Raw genomic sequence first — 23494 nt, 5'->3', positions numbered from 1 at the left:
TTGTGACTCTGTAATTGCATTCTTTCTTCTGTCAGTTATCAGCTGTTACTTTTAGCTTGCTTTAGAAAAAAAGTGTAAAAAAAGTATATTTGATTAAAGTTCATTCTAAGTTTTATTAAAAATGCATTTACTTTCTTTTAAAAAATCCGCAATTACTTTTTGGGCAACCCAATATATGTTTTCTCCATAAAAAACAACAAGCAAAGGCGTGCAAAGTTCGGCCGGGCCGAATGTTGAGAAACCACCTTCATGGTGGTGCTAAAAATTTATGCAAAATAAATTTAGTTGAAGGGCATAATTTGACTGTACATACCAAACTTCTGTTAAACCACATAAAATTAAAACTTCTAGGAACCGGACAAGGACCGATGAAGGATGACCGGTTTACATGGGAGCTATATCAGATTATAAACTGATATCGGCCGTACTTGGCACAGTTATTGGAATTCATAACAAAACACTACATTCAAAATTGCAGCCAAATATGGGAGCTATACCAGGTTATAGACCGATTTGGACCGTACTTGGCGCAGTTGTTGGGAGACAGAAAGGAACACAACGTTCAAAATTTCAGCCACATTAGACAAAAATTGAGGCTTCCAGGGGCTCAAAAATTCAAATCGGGAGATCGATTTATATTGGAGCTATATCAGGTTACTGACCGATTTGAATCGTAGTTAGCAAAGTTGTTGGAAGTCATAAGGGAACACTATGTGCAAAATTTCAGTCAAATCGGACAAAATTGCTGCTTGTAAGGGCACAAGAAGTCAAATCGGGAGATCAATTTATATGGAAGCTATCTAGACCTGAACCGATATGGCCTATTTGCAATCCCCAACGACCTACATCAATACTAAGTATCTGTGCAAAATTTCAAGCGGCTAGCTTTACGCGTTCGATCGCTATCGTGATTTTGACAGCCGGTTGTTCGGGCAGACGGACAGACATGGCTAGATCGACTCGGAACGTCGAGACGATCAAGAATATACCTATTTTATGGGGTCTTAGATGAATATTTCGTGGTTTTACAAACGGAATGACTAAATTAGTATTCCCCCATCCTAAGGTGCTGTATATAAAAATCCGTCACTTTTATACCACAATCACACCTTTATATTGTAGTTAGGCAACGGGTTCTGTGTATCGGATCAACCCTTGAAGTGCTCATGGGCCAGGGGCTGCCGCGATATTGTATGCATCCCGTAATGCTTGCTCCTTACGCTTCTGGTCAGTTGCGGGATTGAGAAGAACCCTGGATCATTGTTCTGTTTGGTTTGTCGAAATTTGCCTCTATCATCGCACAGTGGGATTAAAAAAAAAATAGTGGAAATAAGTGTGTCGTTTTTTAACGGATAAAGATGTCATCAGGTTTTAACCAGTTGATGTGCCCTAGAAGGTCCGGGGCCCATTGGTGGACCTTCAAAGTTGTTCACTACGGCCCTACAAAATTTCGTTCGGGCTGCCAAAACGCATTTATGGTCCGACTTTCAATATTTATTTGCTGGAAATTGCTCAAAAAACTCTACAAAAAGCATTCTTTGATGATCCCGCACATCTTTATAGTGTTCAAGAAATTCGACTAACAATATACTCATCTAGTCATTCTGCTTGTTAGACCTCGAAATACTCGTCTAAGACCCCATAAAGTATATATATTCTTGATTGTCTCGACGTTCTGAGTCGATCTAGCCAAGTCCGTCCGTACGTCCTAACATCCATCTATCGAAATCACGATAGCGGTCGAATGCCGCTTGAAATTTTGCACAGATACTTAAAATCGATGTAGATCGTTTGGGATTGCAACAACTGTGTCCAGTACATTCCAAATTTTGCTTGTTGTCTGTTATGACTTTCAACAACTTGTTAAAGTACGGTCCGAATTGGTCTATAACCTGATATAGCTCTCATATTAACCGATCTCCGGATTTGACTTCTTAAGCCCTTACAAGCCGCCATTTTTTCCGATTTGGCCGAAATTTTGCATGTAGTGTTCTGTTATGACTTCAAACGACTATGCCAGGTACGGTTCAAATCGTTTTATAAACTGATATAGTTCCAGCCTTGGCACTTTCAACAACTGTGCCAAGTACTGTCTAAATCGGTCTATATCCTGATATAGCTGCCATATAAACCGATTTCCGATTTGACTTTTTGAGCCCGCAATTTTTGTTCGACTGAAATGTTGCACATAGTGTTTTGTTATGACTTTCAACAACTGTGCCAACTGTGTGTTCGAATCGGTCTATAACAGTATATAGCGCCCGATTTGGCTGAAATTTTCCATGCGGTGTTTTGTTACGACTTCCAATAACTTTTCCAAATTCGGTCCAAACCAGTCTATAACCTGATTTTGCTCCCATATAAACCGGTCTCGCGATCAACCTCTTTCGGTTCCTAGAAGCTTTAATTTTTGCTGGTGTGACAGATGTTTGATATGTAGAATAACATTATGACCTTCAACAAAATTTATTTTTTATACATTTTTAGCAGAATCCATGGTGGTGGGTTCCCAAGAGTCGGCCCGGCTGAACTTAGTTATACCCTCCACCATAGGTCATTCCGTTTGTAACACCTCGAAATATTCTTCTAAGACCCCAAAAAGTACATATATTCTTGATCGTCACGACATTTTAAGTCGATCTAGCCATGTCCGCCCGTTTGTCCGTCCGTCCGTCTGTCGAAAGCACGCTAACTTTCGAAGGATTAAAGCTAGCCGCTTGAAATTCTGCACAAATACTGGTGATAAGTGTAGGCAATCCCATGGCAACCAGTTGTACGTACCGGATTGACCCGATGAAGTCCTTCATCGGCAAGGGCTGCCCCCTCAGTGTACAACACACTGCTACAACAACAACAACAACAATAAGTGTAGGTCGATTGGGATTGTAAATGGGCCATATCGGTCTATATTTAGATATAGCTGTCATATAAACCGATCTTGGATCTTGACCACCACCACTAGAGGGCGCATTTATTATCCGATTTGGCTGCAATTTAGCATGAGATGTTTTGTTATGATTTCCAACAACTGCGTCATTTATGGTTCGAATCGGTCCATAACCTTATATAGCAGTCATATAAACCGATCTAGGGTCTTGACTTCTTGAGCCTCTAAACGGCGTGATTATTATCCGATTTGGCTGAAATTTTGTACAGCGGCTCCTTCTATGACCTCCAACATACGTGTCAAATATGGTCTGAATCGGTCTTTAGTCTGACACAGCTCCCCTTTAAACCGATCTCCCTATTTTATTTTTGGGCCCCTAAAAGGAGCAATTCTTATTCGATTTGGTTGAAATTTAACACATAGACTTCTACTGCGATCTCCAATATTCAATTCAATTAGTATAGCAATTCTATTATATTGTCTAAAAAACACCTCCACTCTATGTGTTTAAAATTTAATATAGATACGTCAATTCATTCAAAAATGACAGACTGATTTTTACATCTATTAAGTTTTAGGAATGCTTGATTTGGCGAGAATGTATAACAAGATAGCCGAGATGTCCACATTGGATAGACATTTCTGCCCATATTGTAAAATATTTGTTTCTCGTTTGTGAAGAGCACAATCTGATATTTTTCTTTGCAAATGGAAATGGAAAGCCAGAGGTAACAACACTCCCCTACCACTATGGGGCGCGTTTCGTCGTTGGTTAGATGACTTGTTAACCATATTAGGTTTGATGGTATAGCATTTATTGCGAAAACTCCTCAATGATACAAATACCACATTAACCACGCTCGAAAACCATGTCTATTATCTGTACTTTTCCCAATGCATGTGTTTTCGTGTAATGACAGATTTTTTGTCTGTGAAAATTACACTACTTACATATTATGCATATGATCCTGTGCATCTGTTGATGGCTTCGAACGTTTAGCTCGTATCCGTACTAAGCCTGCATCCGAACTTAGTTGCATCGGCACCCAGCTGTATCCGCGCTTAGTTCGCATCTGCATCCAGTTGCATCCGGCTTTAGCTCGCACCCGCACTAGCCTGAATCCGCACTAAGTTACATCCGCACTTAGGAGCATCCGTACCTTAGCTCGCACCCGGACTTAGCCTGCATCGGCACTTAGTTGCACCCGCGCTTAGTTCACATCTGCACTTATCTTGCATACGCACCCAGTTGCATCCGCACTTAGCCTGCATCAGTACTTGGCTTGCATCCGCACCCAGCTCCATTCTCGTCTAGCTCACATCCGCAGCTAAGTTCCGGTGTCTGTTAACCGTGAAAGCCGGCCAATAAATTAAAAAATGCTCCAACGTCTGATCATCTTTCCCACATGCCCTACACATGCTATCACTTGCCGCACCAATTTTGCATAAGTGAGCTCGTCATGTGTGTCCCGTTATGATACCGAAAGCCATACTGACCTCCTTTCAGTAATAGCCTCAATGTCTCATGATATTGGTCTCCCTATAGGATTTTCGCCGTCCTACCGACCGTTTCGCTGTTCCACAATGTTACGTTCGTAGCTCACGCCCTTAACTCAGACTGCGTCGACCCGACTCCTGTGGACATTGTGGCGAGACAAATTGCTGCGACCATTGCTGTGGGGCTAAGAGAGCTTTCTCTTTGCTCATTTGGCGGATACGTACACTGTGTTATTCTTGATACAATGTCCGATGTTCCAAGCAGTGTGGATTACCCCCTGCCTGAACCGCTTTTTGATTAAAAGTATTGTACCACTATTCGTGATAGAACCGATTGGAACTACGATATCCCTGGTAATAGAAGTTACATTGACATCTACATGGATAGTTCCAATCTAGACGACCATGTGTGCTTTGGGGTGTACTCTGAAAAACTAGAACTGGTTATATCGAGAAGGTTACCCGACCACTGCAGTGTGTATCAAGCAGCGATCCTTGCAATTGAAGAAGGAATGGCTAAGGTACACGTATAATGTCATTACGAGAATTGGCATAACTATCTTTCAGACAGCCAGGCAGCCTTCAAATCCTTGGAGAACATGTTTCTTAATTCAAAAACCGCCCTCCACTGTCGTAGATCTCGATCGATAAACATGCTGATAGACTGAAGGTTGCCAGTAACGGCTTTTGCCGAAGCTGTGATGACGTCAAGGAAGAAGAGACTAGAGAACAGTGTCCTTTAGCAGTCAGAAGGAGTTCCACTTTAGGTTCTCATTTCATTAAGAACTTGTCTGAAGTTGTTGGGCTTTCTAAACAGCTCAGAAATTGGTTTGCCAGTTTAGTAATAATATGTCAGCAGATTGTTATACCCTACACTACTACTGTGGTACAGGGTATTATAACTAAGTGAATTTGTTTGCGACGCCCAAAAAGAAGAGAGATAGACCCATTGATGAGCATACCGATCGACTCAGAATAACATTCTGATTCTATTTAGCTATGTCCTTCTGTCTGTCTGTCCGTATGTACAAAGTACAGGTCGCAGTTTTCATCCAATCATCTGAAAATTAGGTACAGGCATATTTTTCGTCCTAGAGACGAAATCTATTGAAATTGGATATAGCTCCCATGTAAACGTTCATCCGATTTTCAGTAATAGTGCAATAAAATAGTCATTTGTTAACTGATTCTCTCGAGATTTGGCAGAAAGGATTTGTTTATTACTCTCGACTTTACTGGTGAATTACATGGAAATCGGTTCAGAGTTATATATATATATATATATATATATATATATATATATATATATATATATATATATATATATATATATATATATACCGATTTTCATGTAATTCACCGGGCGCTATGTATATATATCGCCCGATTGTCGCTCCTGAACCAATGCAAGCGCATTTATTGACCAATCATCCCAAAACTTCGTACAACGCTTTCCTGTCGCAGCATGTCAGAAGTTTGCTCCAAATCAGTTCAGATTTAGATATAGCTCCCATATGTATTCTCGTCCGATTTGCAGTAACATTCCAATAAAATGGTCTTTTGTAACCGATTCTCTCAAAATTTCTCAGGAAGGATATTCTCTTGACTCTCGACATAAATGGCGAATTTCATGAAAATCGGTTCATCTTTATATAAAGCTCTCATATATATATTGCCCGATTGTAACTCCTGGAGCAACAGCAAGCCAATTTATTGACCCATTTTACCAAAAATTTCCAAAACGCTTTCCTCGACGATTGCTACATTTTCTGAGAAGTTAGCTCGAAATCGGTTCGGATTTAGGCATAGCTCCCATATATATGTTTATCCGATTTTGAGAAATATTGCAAGAAAGTGCTCAGTTTTAAACGGATTCTTTCGAAATTTGGCAAGAAGGATTTTCTTATGACTCTCGATATTCCTGGTGACTTCCATAGTAATCGGCCTAGATTTAGATATACCTGCCATATATGTATATCGCCAGATTTTCACCCCAAGAGCTACTGCAAGCGCATTGTTTGACCAATCTTGTCAACATTTTGCACATCGCTTTCCTCGACGATTAACACATTATCTGAGAAGTTGGTTCGAAATCGGTTGAGAATTAGATATAGCTCCTATATATATGTTTATCAAATTTTGGGCAATTTGCAATAATGTTGTCATTTGTCAACCGTAGTTATTACAGTTTGAAAATATTTGCTCGACGAGGTCCATCAAAATTGGTTCAGAACTATATCCAAAGTTCCTACATTGTACTTATAGGGCAGTCGGCACCGCCTGACTTTTGCCCTTCCTTACTGGTTGTATTTAAAACAGCAGTTTTCGTAAGTTGAAATAGCGGACGAAAAAGTTTGCGAAAACAGCAGCTCTATGCTTGCTAAAACAGTAGACATTCCAAAACTCTTGTTTTAGCAAACATTTTTGTTCTTTTGAATAACAAATTTCGACGAGTGTAGGGTATAAACACGAAATTTGTTAATTTGTCTTAGAGTGTTCGATTGATTGACCTTGAAATTTTCTTTGTACTTTCAGGAAATGAAAGCAATGCTCTATGCCGCTGTGGAGCAGGCTCCCTCTGCCGAATTGGTGGATCCCGATATGCTGACGCGGTATTTTGCCAAATTCGATGAGCAATTCTTTCACTATTGCGACAAGGAATTGGCCAAAATCAACACATTCTATTCGGAGAAAATGGCTGAGGCCACACGCAAATACGGCAATCTTAGAAGTGAACTCACCGAGACACTTGAAATGGGTACGGTGAAGAAGCAACCCGCCTGGAAATCTAAAACCCCTCTGGGCAAGCGAAATGTGCCGGCACGCAAACTCCAAGATCTCAAATTGGCATTTAGTGAATTCTATTTGGGTTTGATACTGCTGCAGAATTATCAGAATCTAAACTTTACGGGTTTTCGAAAGATTCTCAAGAAACATGACAAACTTTTGAATGTGGACTTTGGAGCAACGTGGCGTAAAAATCATGTGGAAATTGCCCATTTTTATGTGAATAAGGATATCGATCGGTTGATACAGGAAACGGAGACTGCCTTTACACACGACATTGAGGGTGGTGATCGCCAAAAAGCAATGAAGCGTTTGAGAGTACCTCCTTTGGGAGAGGCTCAGAGTCCTTGGACTACCTTTAAGGTTGGTCTCTTCTCGGGTGCCTTTGTGGTGTTGCTGATAACAGTAATTCTCTCGGCCACCTTCTATGGATTTGGAGAAGATTGGCGAGTGGGCTTGCGCATGTTTCGAGGACCGTTTTTGATTATCGAATGCCTCTTCCTGTGGGGTGTCAATGTCTATGGATGGCGCTCGTCGGGTGTTAATCATGTGTTGATCTTTGAACTGGATCCTCGCAATCATTTGTCCGAGCAGAATATCATGGAAATAGCTTCGGTCTTTGGAGTTCTATGGGCCATATCTGTACTCTTCTACATCTACTGTGATCTGCTGAGCATACCCCAGTATGCCCCACCGATTTTCCTGTACACCATTATGGCGGCATTCCTGTTGAATCCCACCAAAACCTTTTACCACGAGGCTCGCTATTGGTCCGTGCGGGTGCTGAGCCGTGTGGTTATGGCACCATTTTTCTTTGTGAATTTCGCTGATTTTTGGCTGGCCGATCAAATGAATAGCATAGTGCCTGCCTTTTTGGATATACCCTTTGTGGTGTGCTTCTTTCGTCAGAATCCTTCATGGAATAAAATGGGATTGGGTAAGTTGATGGGAGATTTGGTTTGTAAGGCATGATCACTTGTTAGGATGTAACTATCACCATATTGATTTTATCAATCCGTTTGAATCACCATATCAATTGTAGTGACTGCGTACAGACAGACAAACTTAGAGATAGAAGCAGAGAGATAGACAGACTTACAGACAAACGGAAGGGGTCAGACAGACAGAGATAGAGAGGGAGAGAGAAAGACTAGCAGACGGACGGACAGACATGGCTACACCACTGCAATGGTCAGTTATGGAATGATGATCAGTTAAGGAATTGCAATTTGCAATTAAAACTCTAATATCCACGAAATCTGTGGAGATATTGTAGACCTCAAGCGGACTTTTTTTTAATAGTTTTTTCAATTTTCTCCCACTGTGCGGTGGTGGGACAGGCTGCTGGCAGCTTTGCCCTCGACGGGATGATGGAGAATATGCGGAGTACCATGGTAGTGTTTATTTCTGGAGTAAAGAGGGATAGAGCGAGGCGGTCGCTGAATGCCTCATGCTTTATGTTAGTTTTGCGTTAACGAAGATCGCCCATAGAGTAAAAGGGTAGGCGTTCCGTTCAGATGAGAGCTGGCGTTGCGTCCGGGCGTGCCTCCTTGTAGACGTATTGGACTTCGTTTCGCCGGAAAGGTTGAATTAAGGCAGCGGGGCAGGAGTATTCATTGAGTTTCTAAGAATTTCGGAGGCATATAGGCTTCTGGACGGGTGTAGCATCGATCAGGCCTGCATCGTCGCGATCATGAAGGCTCTGAAGATAATTTCAATGCAGGGGTGTGACAGCTCGATTAGACTATCATGACTTAGTGGTTACAGCGTTAGGAATGCTTCGGAAAGGAAGGGATATCCCTGGATCCCTGCTTTCAATAGGTCTTGGACCATCAGGAAGTCTCGGACCAACAATGCATCCTGCCCGTAAATGGGTTCCGGGCCATCAAGGGGACTTTACTTGTTGGCAGATTGGACATCGTTTTGCCGAAGAGGGAGCTTTGAGTTCTTCCCTGAATCATCAACATACGGATGGGTTCTTATTGGGTAGGGACATCGAGACTGGAGTCTTAACTTAGTACTTGAGAATTGGATAGTCATATAGACTTCTGGATGGGTTTAGGATCTGTCAGGCCTAGAACTTTGCAACTTTCAAAAACGCCCGATCTTGGAGATGGGTGCATGAATTTAAGCGAAATTGTGTATGCCCCCTCATGGAAATCCAAAAACCCAAATTTGGTATACAACTTAGGGTTTAAATAACCTTGGGGGACGACATATGCCAAAACCCATCCAAACGGACATGTTTACCGATTGGAGTGATATGGGTATCAAATGAAAGAAATTTAAGATTAGAGTACGAATTTAATATAAAAATTGGACCCCAAGTGTCGGAGGGCCTATCCCACTCCCAAAAACCGCCAAAAAATTTCGAAACTTATAATTAGTTTGGGGTCAAGTACCAGGGGGTGGGGCCGCCTCATCCCAAAAACCACCTCCAAACGGGCATGCAGGAAGACCGGAACAATATGGGATTCCAACGAAAGGCACTTAAGATTAAAATATGAAAACAATAATGGGGTTTATTCACAGGCGGGTTGCCCCACCCCAAAATAATGCCCCAAATGAACTTGTACATCGAACGGGACAATATGAAATTCAAACGAAAGAAATTTAAAAGCAGAATATGAAACTTTTAAAAAATTGGGGTCAATTGCCGTGGGTTCGTCTTAACCAAACGTGGACAAAAGGAGATTCTGATCAAAAATATTTGAAAGTTTAAAAAAGAATTTAAATTAGTTTCATATCTGATCATGTCAAAAGGGGGCCGCAAACACTAAAGGGTGCAGCGAAGCACACCGCGCTATATATATATATATACATATATGTATATATAGCTCCAATATAAATCTCCTTATATGAAGAGTCATTGAAAAAAGGCATCAACCTGGCCAAATTAAACACGCTCTTACGAGTTATACCCACCATCATAGGATAGGGGGTATGTTCATTTAGTCATTCCGCTTGCAACACATCGATATGAATTTCCGACCCTTCAAAGTATATGTATATCTGATCGTCATTAAATTCTAACAAGATATAACGATGTCCGTTTGTCTGTCCGTCCGTCTGTTGTAATCAGCCTTCAAAAATTGCGATATGGAGCTGAAATCTGGTACAGACACGTCTTTTTGATGCACACAGATTAAGCTCTTGAACAGATCAAATCAGACCATATTTGGATACAGCTGCTATATCTACCAATCTGCCGATAAATGATCCGATTTTGTATCCGATTTTGCTGAAATTTAAAACAGTGAGAAATTTTAGGCTTCCCATCATCTGACCCAAAGATGGTTCAGATCGGACTATATTTGAATATAGCTGGTTCTGATCAGACTATATATATATGGTTCAGATCGGACTATATTTAGATATAGCTGTCATATAGACAGATATGCTGATTAAGGGTCTGACACCCGTAAAACGTTTAATTATTACCCAATTTCACTGATATGAGAATCAGTGAGTTGTTTTAAGCCTTTCTCGATTTGACCCAGATATTGTTAAGATCGGATGATATTTAAATATAGCTGTCATATAGACCGATATGCCGATTAAGGATCAGAGCCCATGAAAGCTTTATTAATTACCCGATTTTGTTGCAATTTGAAGTAGTGAGTTGTTTTAAGCCTCCCGACATCCGACCCTAATATGAATCGGTTCGGACTATACAGATATAGCTGTCATATAGACCGATTTTCTAATTTAAGATCTTAATCCCATAAAAAGCGTATTTCTTACCAGATTTCGCTGAAACTGATACTTGTATATGAATTCTCGGGACCTGAATGAAATAAGATCGAGACCAATCCCTATAACTATGGATATAGTAGTGGAGTTAGAATAAAATAGGATGATTATTATATCCTTGGTGGTGGGTATTCAAAGTTCGGCACGGTCGAACTTTAAACGTTTTTACTTGTTATACCCCACATCACTACTGTGGTACAGGAAATTATAACTTAGTGCATTTACTTGTAACACCTAAAAGAAAGAGAGATGTACTCATTTTTAAGTATACCGATCGACTCATAATCACTTTCAGATTCGATTAAGCCTTGTACGTCTGTCTGTCTGTCAGTCCGTCTGTCCATGTTAATTTGTGTACAAAGTACAAGTCGCAGTTTTCAGAGACGAATCCTGTTGAAATTGGAATAAATTGGTTCAGATTTGGATATAGCTCCCATAAATATGTTCGTCAGATTTTGGGTAATTTGCAATTATGTTGTCATTTGTGAACCGTCATTGTTTGATACGAAATGTTTAATAACTCTTATACTGTACTGAAAGGGTAGGTGTAGGGTATTATACAGTCGGCACCGCCCGACTTTTGCCCTTCCTTACCGATATTACTTTCCATTTTGTTCTGGGCGGGATACATTTTTGGGCCGTTGGACTGACTCGGAGACACTACTAAACTAAATTTCTCATACACATTCCAATTAGCAACAGGGGATACTTCTCTCATATCAATAAGTGCAGTCCAATTAAAGTTTAAGCTTAGTAAGGGGATCACCGGGATAAGGATAAGTCACCGCGGACCACCGCTGAAAACTTTTTTGTTGATGTTCATGCCGGTTTTTGAAACCAGGCGTTGGATGTCATAGGGGAACATACTAACCTCCGCGGTGGCCTTCAACCGCAAATTTAATTGCCAAATTTGAACTCTACTCCTGAAGACTTAAACATCCACTTTGTTTTTTTGTACATTAGTCGGAGCTTCAGACACTTTACCTCAAATCATCATATTGCCCATATTGTGTGCCGTGTCATCAGATGAGGAGTTTTTGGTGGGTGTCCTACCCAAGACAAGATTTGTTTTTACCTTAAACTTGTTTGATTACCATAGTGTGTCTAAAGCAAATTTCGCTTACTTACCAGCACATATCTGCGATATATGGCGTTTTTGGAAATGATAGTAAGAGCCTCTCTATCCGCCTCGCTCCTTTGGATATCAAAAATTTTAATAAGACCTTTTGACTTTAATATAAAGGAAGAAGAAGATGATGATGAACTTTAGGTAACCGTTATCTACATTATAAGATGTTGGGTATATCAAGTTCAGTACGGGCGAACATTACTTATTTTTCATTTCCTTAATTAATTGTTTTGTTTTTTCTTTTACAGATGCTGGCCATTACTGCATTCAGGATGTCTCAATCGCGCGGCCCGTTGTTGCCATTTTGCCCGCATATTTCCGTTTTGCCCAATGTATTCGCCGCTTCCGCGATACCCGAGAAAGCTTTCCACATTTGGTCAATGCCGCCAAATATGCCACATCATTTTTTGTTGTGATTTTTTCCTTCAAATATCAGACCACAAATGGTAAGTATTGGTCAGGTGGTTAGTATTTATGGTCCCAACGAGATAGTCATGATAAGGCAAAAGCTAACCAAGTGATGGAGGTCAACTCTAACAGGATAAGTGATTTGTTAGTGTTGTAAGAGGCCTTGAAAATGGGGGTGTTTAAGGGTCAGAGTGGAAAAATTTGTTGTGGCATCATTCGATGGGGGTTAAATGGATATGGTGTGCTGCTCTATTCATTCTCTGCTCTTTAAGACCCCACCATTGGCTTTGATTGATTAATTGCTTAGTGTCGAGCTTGTAAATATTTTATGAATTGAATATTGTTGGAGAGATGCCATTAGTCTTGTCTGAGAAGCTCTCGTTGTTTATGTTGTTTAATAGGTTTTAGGTCCGTTTACTTTGTGTTTATTTATGTAACTCTACTGTCATTGACATGGGCTACAATGGCAAACACACTCTCATAGTTGGCATAACGAATGGTGATTTGACTGTTTTTTGATACCAAATCAGGATTATAAAGTATAGAAAATGTGAAGAGGTCAATGAAAACAAAATATATTGGCAGAATTCATGGGTATGGGAGGGGGTTAGGGTTACCACCATGCCTTTCCATCAAAGGCAAGGTGGTTATTAAGGTCCCTCTCGCACAATTTGTCGTTATCCAAAAAGCGTGGTTCAAGGACATAGGATAGTGATGGTTGTACCCATGGTTGAATTAAGAATGTTAAGTCACTTACCCAGCTGATGGAATTTTCCAATTCCAGAGTTGTATCCAAATCTCACTAGAACGTCGAAAGTTTGGATTTTAAAGTTTTCATTCATATTTTTTCCTTTTTATACCCACCCCCGAAGAATGGGGGTATATTCATTTTGTCATTCCGTTTGCAACACATCGAAATATCCATGTCCGACCCTATAAAGTATATATATTCTTGATCAGCTTAAAAATCTAAGACGATCTAGCCATGTCCGTCCGTCTGTCTGTTGAAATCATGCTACAGTCTTTAAAAATAAAGATATTGAGCTGAAACTTTGGACATATTCTTTTTTTTAGTCCATAAGCATGTTAATTTCGAAGATGGGCTATATCGGACTATATTTTGATATAGCCCCCATATGTACCGATCCACCGATTTAGTGTCTTAGGCCAATAAAAGCCACATTTATTATCCGATTTTGCTGAAATTAGGCACAGTGAGTTGTGTTAGGCCCTTCGACATCCTTCATCAATTTGGCCCAGATTGGTCCAGATTTGGATATAGCTGCCATATAGACCGATCCACCAATTTAGAGTCATAGGCCCATAACAGCCACATTTATTATCCGATTTTGCTGAAATTTGGGACAGTGAGTTGTGTAAGGCCCTTCTACATCATTCATCAGATCGGTCCAGATTTGGATATAGCTGCCATATAGACCGATCTCTCGATCGTCCGTTTGTCCATGTTAATTTGTGTACAAACTACAGGTCGCAATTTCCATCCAATCGTCTTAAAATTTGGTACAGGCATGTTTTTCGGCCTAGAGACGAAGCCTATTGAAATTGGAAAAAATCGGTTCTGATTTGAATATAGCTCCCATGTATATGTTCGTCCGATTTTCAGTAATAATGCAATAAAATGGTCATTTGTTAACCGATTCTCTCAAAATTTGTCAGGAAGGATTTTTTATGACTCTCGACATTACTGGCGAATTTTATGGAAATCGATTTAGATATAGCTCTTACATATATATATATATATATATATATATATTGGGTTGCCCAAAAAGTAATTGCGGATATATGATATGCGGATATATATATATATATATATATATATATATATATATATATATATATATATCCGCATATCATATATCCGCAATTACTTTTTGGGCAACCCAATATATATATATATATATATATGTAAGAGCTATATCTAAATCGATTTCCATAATGGCAGCTATATCCAAATCTGGACCAATCTGGGCCAAATTGATGAAGGATGTCGAAGGGCCTAACACAACTCACTGTGCCTAATTTCAGCAAAATCGGATAATAAATGTGGCTTTTATTGGCCTAAGACACTAAATCGGTGGATCGGTACATATGGGGGCTATATCAAAATATAGTCCGATATAGCCCATCTTCGAAATTAACATGCTTATGGACTAAAAAAAAGAATATGTCCAAAGTTTCAGCTCAATATCTCTATTTTTAAAGACTGTAGCATGATTTCAACAGACAGACGGACGGACATGGCTAGATCGTCTTAGATTTTTAAGCTGATCAAGAATATATATACTTTATAGGGTCGGACATGGATATTTCGATGTGTTGCAAACGGAATGACAAAATGAATATACCCCCATTCTTCGGGGGTGGGTATAAAAAGGAAAAAATATGAATGAAAACTTTAAAATCCAAACTTTCGACGTTCTAGTGAGATTTGGATACAACTCTGGAATTGGAAAATTCCATCAGCTGGGCATGTGACTTAACCTTCTTAATTCAACCATGGGTACAACCATCACCATCCTATGTCCATGCACCACGCTTTCTGGATATATATATATATATATATATGAGAGCCAATCTTCGCAAAATTTTTTACAACGCTTTTCTCGATGACTTCCCAAATGTCTATACAGTTTGCTTGAAATCGGTTCAGATTTAGATATAGCTCCCATGTATATGTTCGTCAGATTTTGGGTAATTTGTTGTCATTTGTCAGCCGTAGTTATTACATTTTGAACATATATGCTTTCCTCGAAATTTGATACAGGAATTTTAATAACCTATCTGAATACATCCTCCGAGGTCCATCAAAATTGGTTCTGAATTAGAAATAGCCCCCCTTTTGTATTTATAGGGTAGATGTAGCGTCTTATAAAATCGGCACCTCACGACTTTTGCCTTTCCTTACTGATTTGTTATACACAATTGAACAATGACTTATACTTATAAGTATTTGCTCCAAATCGGAACATATTTCGATATAGCTGCTATGGGACATAAGGTATGCATTTTTCACCCGATTTTGACGAAAAGTGGTTTACATATACACCCGAGTAGGTGGGTATCCAAAGTTCGGCCCGGCCGAACTTAATGCCTTTCTACTTGTTTCACATTTAAATTGTTTTAATTTATAGTTTACACATTTTTATAACAATAAATCTTGAGGTTTTGTGGCTGCTACACATGATAATGTAAATGAAAACTAGAATGTCAATTAGGTAGTGTTCAGAATCTTGACATCCTAGTGCAAATTTGCGCCACCATCCCCACAGGGTTGTATCGTCGATTTCGATTCAACAATGGTTGTGCCTCTTTTCCAGATCGCTTGGGTGTATTGGAGTGGTACGGTTATCTAAATTTCGGGTTCCAGGGTCTCAATATGGTTAATCTGGAGATCGGTTTATATGGGAGCTATATCAGGTTAAAGACCGATTTAAACCGTATTTGGCATAGTTATTGGAAAACATCACAGAACACTACTGGCAAAATTTTAGCCAAATCGTACTAACATTGCAGCTATCACAAGCTCAAGTTATCAAATCAGGAGATTGATTTACATGGCAGCTATACCAGGTTATAGACCTATTTGACCGTAGATGGCGTAGTTGTTGAAAGTCGTGTCTAGCTTTACGCGTTCGACGGTTATCGTGATTTCAACAGACGGACGGATGGACACGGCTAAATCGACTCAGAATGTCGAGACCGTCAAGAATACGTATGTTTTAAGGGTTCGCAGATCATGTCTAGCCATGTCCTTCCGTCTGTCCGCCTGTCTGCTACAAACACGCTACACTCTTTAGAAATGAAGATATTGAGCTGAAACTTTGCATAGGCGGGTAAAATTCGAAAATGGACTTTATGGGACTATATCTTGATGTAGCCCCTATATAGACCGATCTGCCGATTTAAGATCTTAGGCCCTTATAGGCCACATTTATTATCCGATTTTGCTGAAAGTAGAAAAAGTAAGTTGTGTTGGGCCACTTGGTAAAAAAGCACCATGATTTGGGGATCTGCACCTGAAATGTCCGCACTCTTTATAGAGAAGTGCAGTGTACGCGCTGACGGATGTATTAGAGCAATACAAGGCAGATATAAACGCCTTACAGGAAGTGCGATGGACTGGGAATGGCGTCACTACAACACCAAACTGTGACGAACTATACTATAGCTGCCATAACACGAGGCATGAATTTGGCTGTTGTATTTTTGGTTAGTCGGAGACTGAAACACCTTGTCTCCAGCTTTACTCCAATGGATGAGAGGCTAGCCATAATCCGCATAAAAGCCAAATTCTTCATCATTAGCCTTATTTGTGCCAATGCCCCGACGGAAGACAAAGACGAGCAGACTAAGGATATTTTCTACGAACGCCTAGAGAGAGGATATGACCGCTGCCCAGCCCATGACATTAAAATCGTTTGGGAGATTTTAATGCGAAGATAGAGAAGGAAGACATTTTTGGTCCAACTGTCGGAAAGTTTAGCCTCCACGAGATAACGTCCAGTAATGGGTTGAGGCTGATAGATTTCGCCGCGGCAAAAAACATGGTAGTTAGTAGCACCAGATTTCAACATAAAAATATTCACAGAGCCACATGGCTGTCACCCGATCAAAACACGAGGAACCAAATTGATCACGTTGTGATTGATACAGGGCATTCATCCACCGTGTTAGATGTACTCTCGATCCGTGGAGCGAATATAGATTCGGATCATTACATTGTTGCAGCAAAGGTTCGCACCCGTTTGAACATAGTGAGGAAAGTACGATCTGACACTGCACGGAAGCTGGACATTGAAAAGCTGCAAACACAACAAATGGCAGCGGCATACTCCACTCGACTGACCCAACTGCTTGATGAAAGCACTCCTTGTTCCTATGATATAATGGCGCAGTGGCAAACTATTGCCCATTCCATGGAAAATACCGCGAAATCCGTACTTGGGTACCGGAAGCCTCCTCCAAGAAACCCATGGTACGACCTAGAGTGTCGAGATGCAACTGAAGCGAAGAATGCGGCATATAGAGCAACCCTGCAATCAGTAGCAACGCGCCAGATGAAGGAGAGGTATCGGGAGAAACGGAAAGAGAAGAAACGTCTATTCCGCAGAAAGAAAAAGGAAATGGAAAGATGTGAGGAGTCAGAATGAAGTCCGGAAATTCTACCAAAGAATCAAACATCAAACCGATGGCTTTGGTGCAGGCACATCCTCCTGCAGAGACAAAGAAGGAAATATGGTAACTGACACAGACAACATGCTGAGGATGTGGAGAGAACATCTCACCCAACTGCTTGTGTCCGACGTTGGTGGCGAAGAGGATACCGCAGAACCAATCCCTGATGATGGTAAAGAATGTTTACCACCTAGTCAGAATGAGGTACAAGTAGCAGTGACCCGACTAAAGAACAACAAGGCAGCAGGAGCTGATGGATTACCCACTGAACTATTTAAGACCGGAGGCGACACGCTGATAAGGCGTATGCATCAGCTTATCTGCGCAATCTGGCTAGAAGAACTCATACCCGATGATTGGAACCTCAGCATACTATGTCCCGTACACAAGAAAAGAGACAAGACGGAATGTGCCAACTACAGAGGAATAAGTTTCCTCCCCATCGCATACAAGATACTCTCGAGCGTACTGTGTGAAAGATTAAAACCTTAAGTTAATGAGATAATTGGGACCTATCAATGAGGTTTTAGGCCTGGTAAATCCACCCTAGACCAGATATTTACACTGCGCTTAATCCTGGAAAAGACCCGAGAAGGACAAATCAACACCTACCATCTCTTTGTTGACTACCAAGCCGCCTTCGATACTCCTTTATGTTCAAAGGTATTTCAAGCCATGTCTGAGTTTGGTATCCCTGCAAAATTAATAAGACTCTGCAGGATGGCACTTGCTGATACGCCGAACCATTTAATATCATACGAGGTTTCAGACAAGGAGACAGCCTATCGTGTGATCTTTTTAATATCTTACTGGAGAAGATTATATGAGATGCAGATGTGAATAGATATGACACACTAATCACAAGAGACGACATCGATATCATATGTCGGTCACCAGAAGTAGTAACTGCAGCCTTTGAAAGAATCGAAAGAGAGTCAGTGAAAATGGGTTTGTCAGTTAATGGAGATAAGGCGAAATGGATGGTTTCAGCTCCCAAAAAGCCTTGCACAACCGAGCAGATAAATAATATGGAGAAAGTTGGGAACCACAACTTTGAGACAGTCAGTAACTTTATCTACCTCGGCACCGCCGTAACCGAAACGAAAGACACCAGTTTTGAGATTAAGCGAAGAATAATACTGGCAAACAGATGCTACTTTGGACTAAGTAAGCAGTTTAGAAACAAGGCCACCTCTCGACAGACGAAGACTACACTATACAAAACACTGATACTACCCGAGTTGTTATATGGTTCTGAAGCATGGGTACTTGTGAAAGCAGTCATGTTTTTAGAATGGATGAAGAAGCTTCAGCAAAGAAGTCTTTTGAAGGCAAACACGGTGGTACACGCAAACCGGGAAGAGCAAAAGCCCGATGGAAAGATCAAGTTGTGGGAGATACCTCGAAACTTGGTGTCAGAGATTTTAGAATGAGCGCAGAAGATCGAGGCGCTTGGAACGCTATTCTACGTAGTCTTAAGCCACTGTAAATCGGTCTATATATGGATATAGCTACCAAAAAGACCAATATTGAACCAAAATTTAACAGCGACTTGTATTTATTAGACCACTCAATGTCTGTGCCGAATTTGGTCCAAACCATATGCATAAATAATGCATTTTCACCGGACTATATGGTGGTTTACAAATATACCCAAGGTGGGGGGTATCCAAAGTTCGGCCTTCCCGATCTTTTTACTTGCTTTATTTTAAAAAATTTTCAGAATTACATTTTTTTTATTAAACCTCTTTTTACTACTTTGTCCGGAATCGGAGTCGAAATAATTTTCTCGACTACGATTCCGGGCAAAATAGCTCGACTCCTACTCCGCAGCGCTGGATGGATGTGAGACTTATTCCTCTGTAGATCGCATATACTGCTTTGTCTCCTTTCTGGAGTGCAGTCAAATACTGTTGCAGAGAAAAAAATTTGGTAAGAGACACATTTGGTATGTTAAGGACATGGAAGAAACATTACCCCAAACTGGTCGTATCAGATAGTGGTGGCCACAAGGAGACCACAGAACCAATTCCAGAGGTTGTTATAGAATGTAAACCGCGTAGTCGGAAAGAGGTCAGCGTATTAGTAAACCGACTGAAAAAAAAAACAATGCAGCAGAAGCCGATGGTTTACCATCGGAACTATTTAAGACTGGAGCCAACACGTCTGCCCAATCTAGCTAGAAGAACACTAACCTAAAGATTGAAACGTCAGCACTTTATACCCGCAACCCTCAAAGAAGACAAGACAGAGGAATAAGTCGCTCACCCATTATATTAAACATTTTTCGGGCAACGAGAACGTAGAACGAGAAATCCGCAGAATAACGCTATCCGAAACAAGTTCATCAGTTTCAATCAGACTCAAAGGTAGGAAGAAGTTCCTACTGTTGAATCATCTAGATTGCTAAAAAAGACCAAATAAGTTGCGAATAATCGCAACCGCTTATTAAAACAATGAAAACTTAAAGTGGAACTTATTCTACATGCCTTTGCGGGAAACACACAAAACGCAGTTGTTCTATAGTCTTCCATTCCTTAACGGCCTCACAGATTCCGCAGCAGCCCTTACCTGTAACGTTCATATTATTTATGAGCGTTAGCTGACATGGTATTTGTGATGCGTCCAATATCACTCATATGTAAAGGGTGATTTTTCAGTTTTTCCACTGGTTTAAACAGCTCGCGCACATTCGTGGTTTGTTTCACTGTCATTCATAATTTTCATGAATCGTCTTACAAACGAACAACGCTTGCAAATTATTGAATTTTATTATCAAAATGCGGGCTCTGTTTAGAAAGTTCATCGCGCGCTACTTCCATTTAAACGACGAAGCTCATTTTTGGCTGAATGGGTACATAAATAAGCAGAATTGTCGATTTTGGAGTAAAGATCAGCCAGAAGCATTGCAGGAGCTACCAATGCATCCATGCGGTTTATGGGCTGGTGGTATCATTGGACCGTACTTGTTCAAAGATGGTGCGAATCGTAACGTAACTGTGAAGGAATCCTTGAGGAGCTTCAAACCATTTAAGTCACCTGGACCCGATGGAGTGGCATTTTATCGCCACTCCTATGGGTGATCACCAAAAATGACCTATTACGGATGCTGACTAAGAAGGGATTTGAACTCGTCTTCTACGCAGACGATGTTATAATACTTCTAAGAGGTAAGGATCCGAACGAGCTATGCAGAAGGCCGAAAGGTTCTTGCATATGGCATATGACTGGGCTAGACCCAGAGGTCTCAATGTTTACCCAGAGAAGACAGAAATCAGACAAGGTCAAATACTTAGGTGTGATCTTGGACAGGAAACTGAATTGGAAGTGTCACATTCAGGAGCGTACTGAGAAGGCTCACAATTGTTGTGCACTATGTAAGCGGGCTGTAAGCTCGAAATGGGGTCTTAATCCTAAGATAGTCCACTGGCTCTACAGGAGCGTGATTAGACCAATACATACTTACGCCTCAGTAGTTTGGTGGACTGCTATGGAGAAAAAGTGCAACATAAGGACCATACAACAGGTTCAGAGAACATGTTGTCTTGGCATAGGCGGCGCGATGAGGACCACGCCCACTTTGGCACTGACCCATTGACATACAGATTAAGTGTGAGGCAGCCACTGCGGCTATGAGACTTAAGGCGATGGAAGAATGGATTGAGGATGGGAGCATTTCATACCATGGCGGTATAATCGAGGTGACGATAGGAAACCTGAAAGGAAGGGAAAAGGTTTCCGATCGGATACCTGAGATGAACCTTGAAGTCGAGTTTGAGGCACTGCTGACATCGGCACAGTCTTGGATTGACGGAACCCTTGTATTGCCATCTGGAAGATCATGTTACACGGATGGATCAAAGCTAGAGGACAGAGTGAGCCTGGGGGTTTACATTGAGAACCCAGGGACTGAGATCTGTTTAGACTGCCTGACCATAATACGGTCCTGCAGGCGGAGATCCGGGCGATCACGGAATGCGTGAAGTGGTGTGGTGCTTACGTGATGATGTCGAGTGTGAACATCTTTACCGACAGTAAAATTGCCATAAGGCAATAACAACCAGGATGGTAAGGTCAGGAACAGTCTTGCAGTGTAAGAAGGAGATTAACGCCTTCTCTGAGGATGGGAAAATCAGCATCGTTTGGGTGCCGGGACATAACGGAGTAAGGGGAAATGAAAGGGCAGACGATTTGTCGGTGAATGCCACAGGACTGCCGTCAATAAAATTGGCTAACCCGTAGACTTTCGGGTCGACGCAGTCCGAGTCAAGGCAATGGGCGACGAATGCGCATGCAACATTGTGGAACAGCGAAATGGTGGGTAGGACGGTTCAAATCCTTTGGGTGTACCAGATCGTGAGAAGACGAGGCTATTACTGCAAGGAAGCAAGAAGGAGGTCAGTTTAGCTATGGGTATCAGAACAGGACACATAGAACTACGAGCTCACGTATGTAAAATCGGTGCGGCAAGTGATAGTATGTGTAGGGCATGCGGGGAAGATGATGAGACATTGGGGCATTTCCTTTGTCATTGCCCGGCTTTTGCGTCTAACAGATACCGGCACTTAGGTGGAAATATAATACCAGACATGAACCAATTTAGGGGAGTGGTATTGAAAACAATTAAGGATTTTGTAAGTAGCACGGAATTCCTATATTAATTTTTTTAGAGGTTACTTTATAGTTTTTAGAGCGCACAACAAGCCGATTACTGGTTTAGGTGTATGTCCATAGTGGCATGGGGCGGATTAATATCTGCACCCTCTTTTCAACCTAACCTTACCTAAGCTAACCTCACCTAACGTAACTGTGAATAGTGAGCGCTATCGTGAGATAATTTCGAAATTTTTTTGACCAACATGCAAGAGCTTGACTTGCATGATATGTGGTTTCAACGAGACTGTTCCAAGTGCCACACAGCACGCGTAACAATGGACTTATTGAGAGGCGAGTGCAGTGAATGTTATACTTCACTTCCGGAACTGGTCAATTGACCGCCCATTTAGTGTTATTTAACGCTTTTAGACAATTTTTGTCGGGCTATGTTGAATCTCAGACAGACAAGCCCGCTTCAATCGACACATGGGAAGACAACATTGAAACATTTATGCCAAAATTGGACTAAGCGTATGGACCATTTGAGGCGCAATCACGGTCAACATTTGCATGAAATAATCTTCAAAGATTTAGTTATATGGACCGTTCTATCGATTCAAATAAAGAGTTCATACGTTTTTCTCAATTTTATGTTTTGAAAAACTTTCCCATATCTCTTAAAAATCACCCTTTACATCTTAAGCCCTTTTGCAGTGTTTTACTCATGTGGGGTTTAGAAATGCCATAGAACTAATTTGTAAAATCATTGCAAGAGATAGACACATAGATTTTATGTTATTACATAACACCAATAGTTAAGTATGATATGTTAGAGTTCCCAGAAATGTAATAGCATTTCAAACAAGAAATTGAAATACATTCTTGTTTTCCGAGTAAAAAAATAAATCCTAGTAAAGAATGTATCAGAATGTGTAAATAAGAACTATGTGCAATGTTAAAAGTTGAAGAAACTATCCACCCATACAACATTTTAAGCCACATGCAACCACAGAGATAAAGTAATGCAAATGCAAATTTGCCCATGAAAAATAAAACCAAAATAAATAAAACCCTAGTTTATACTATTACGAAGCATTTAGAAAAAGTACATTGTTGTAGGGAAATATTTATCATTTTGTTGAAACATGAAATGTGCATTCGACCATAGGATATGGGGGTATGCTCACTTAGTCATTCCATTTGGAACACATAGAAATATCCATTTCCAAAATGGATGGATA

General features: G+C 40.6%; 1 protein-coding gene across 1 annotated transcript in view; it reads left to right on the top strand.

Moving 5' to 3' along the window:
* The window catches only part of LOC106093570 (solute carrier family 53 member 1), a 67817-nt gene that overhangs the window by 901 nt on the left and 43422 nt on the right, over positions 1-23494 (top strand). Inside the window, exons 2-3 of the mRNA XM_059360873.1 lie at positions 6920-8108; positions 12302-12499. Of these exons, the coding sequence (XP_059216856.1) occupies positions 6920-8108; positions 12302-12499 (1387 nt within the window). The remainder of the gene's footprint in view (positions 1-6919; positions 8109-12301; positions 12500-23494) is intronic.

Source organism: Stomoxys calcitrans, chromosome 1 (genome assembly GCF_963082655.1).
Source record: "Stomoxys calcitrans chromosome 1, idStoCalc2.1, whole genome shotgun sequence".
NCBI classification, from domain to species: domain Eukaryota; kingdom Metazoa; phylum Arthropoda; class Insecta; order Diptera; family Muscidae; genus Stomoxys; species Stomoxys calcitrans.
This window is presented reverse-complemented; position numbering and strand designations above follow the sequence as displayed.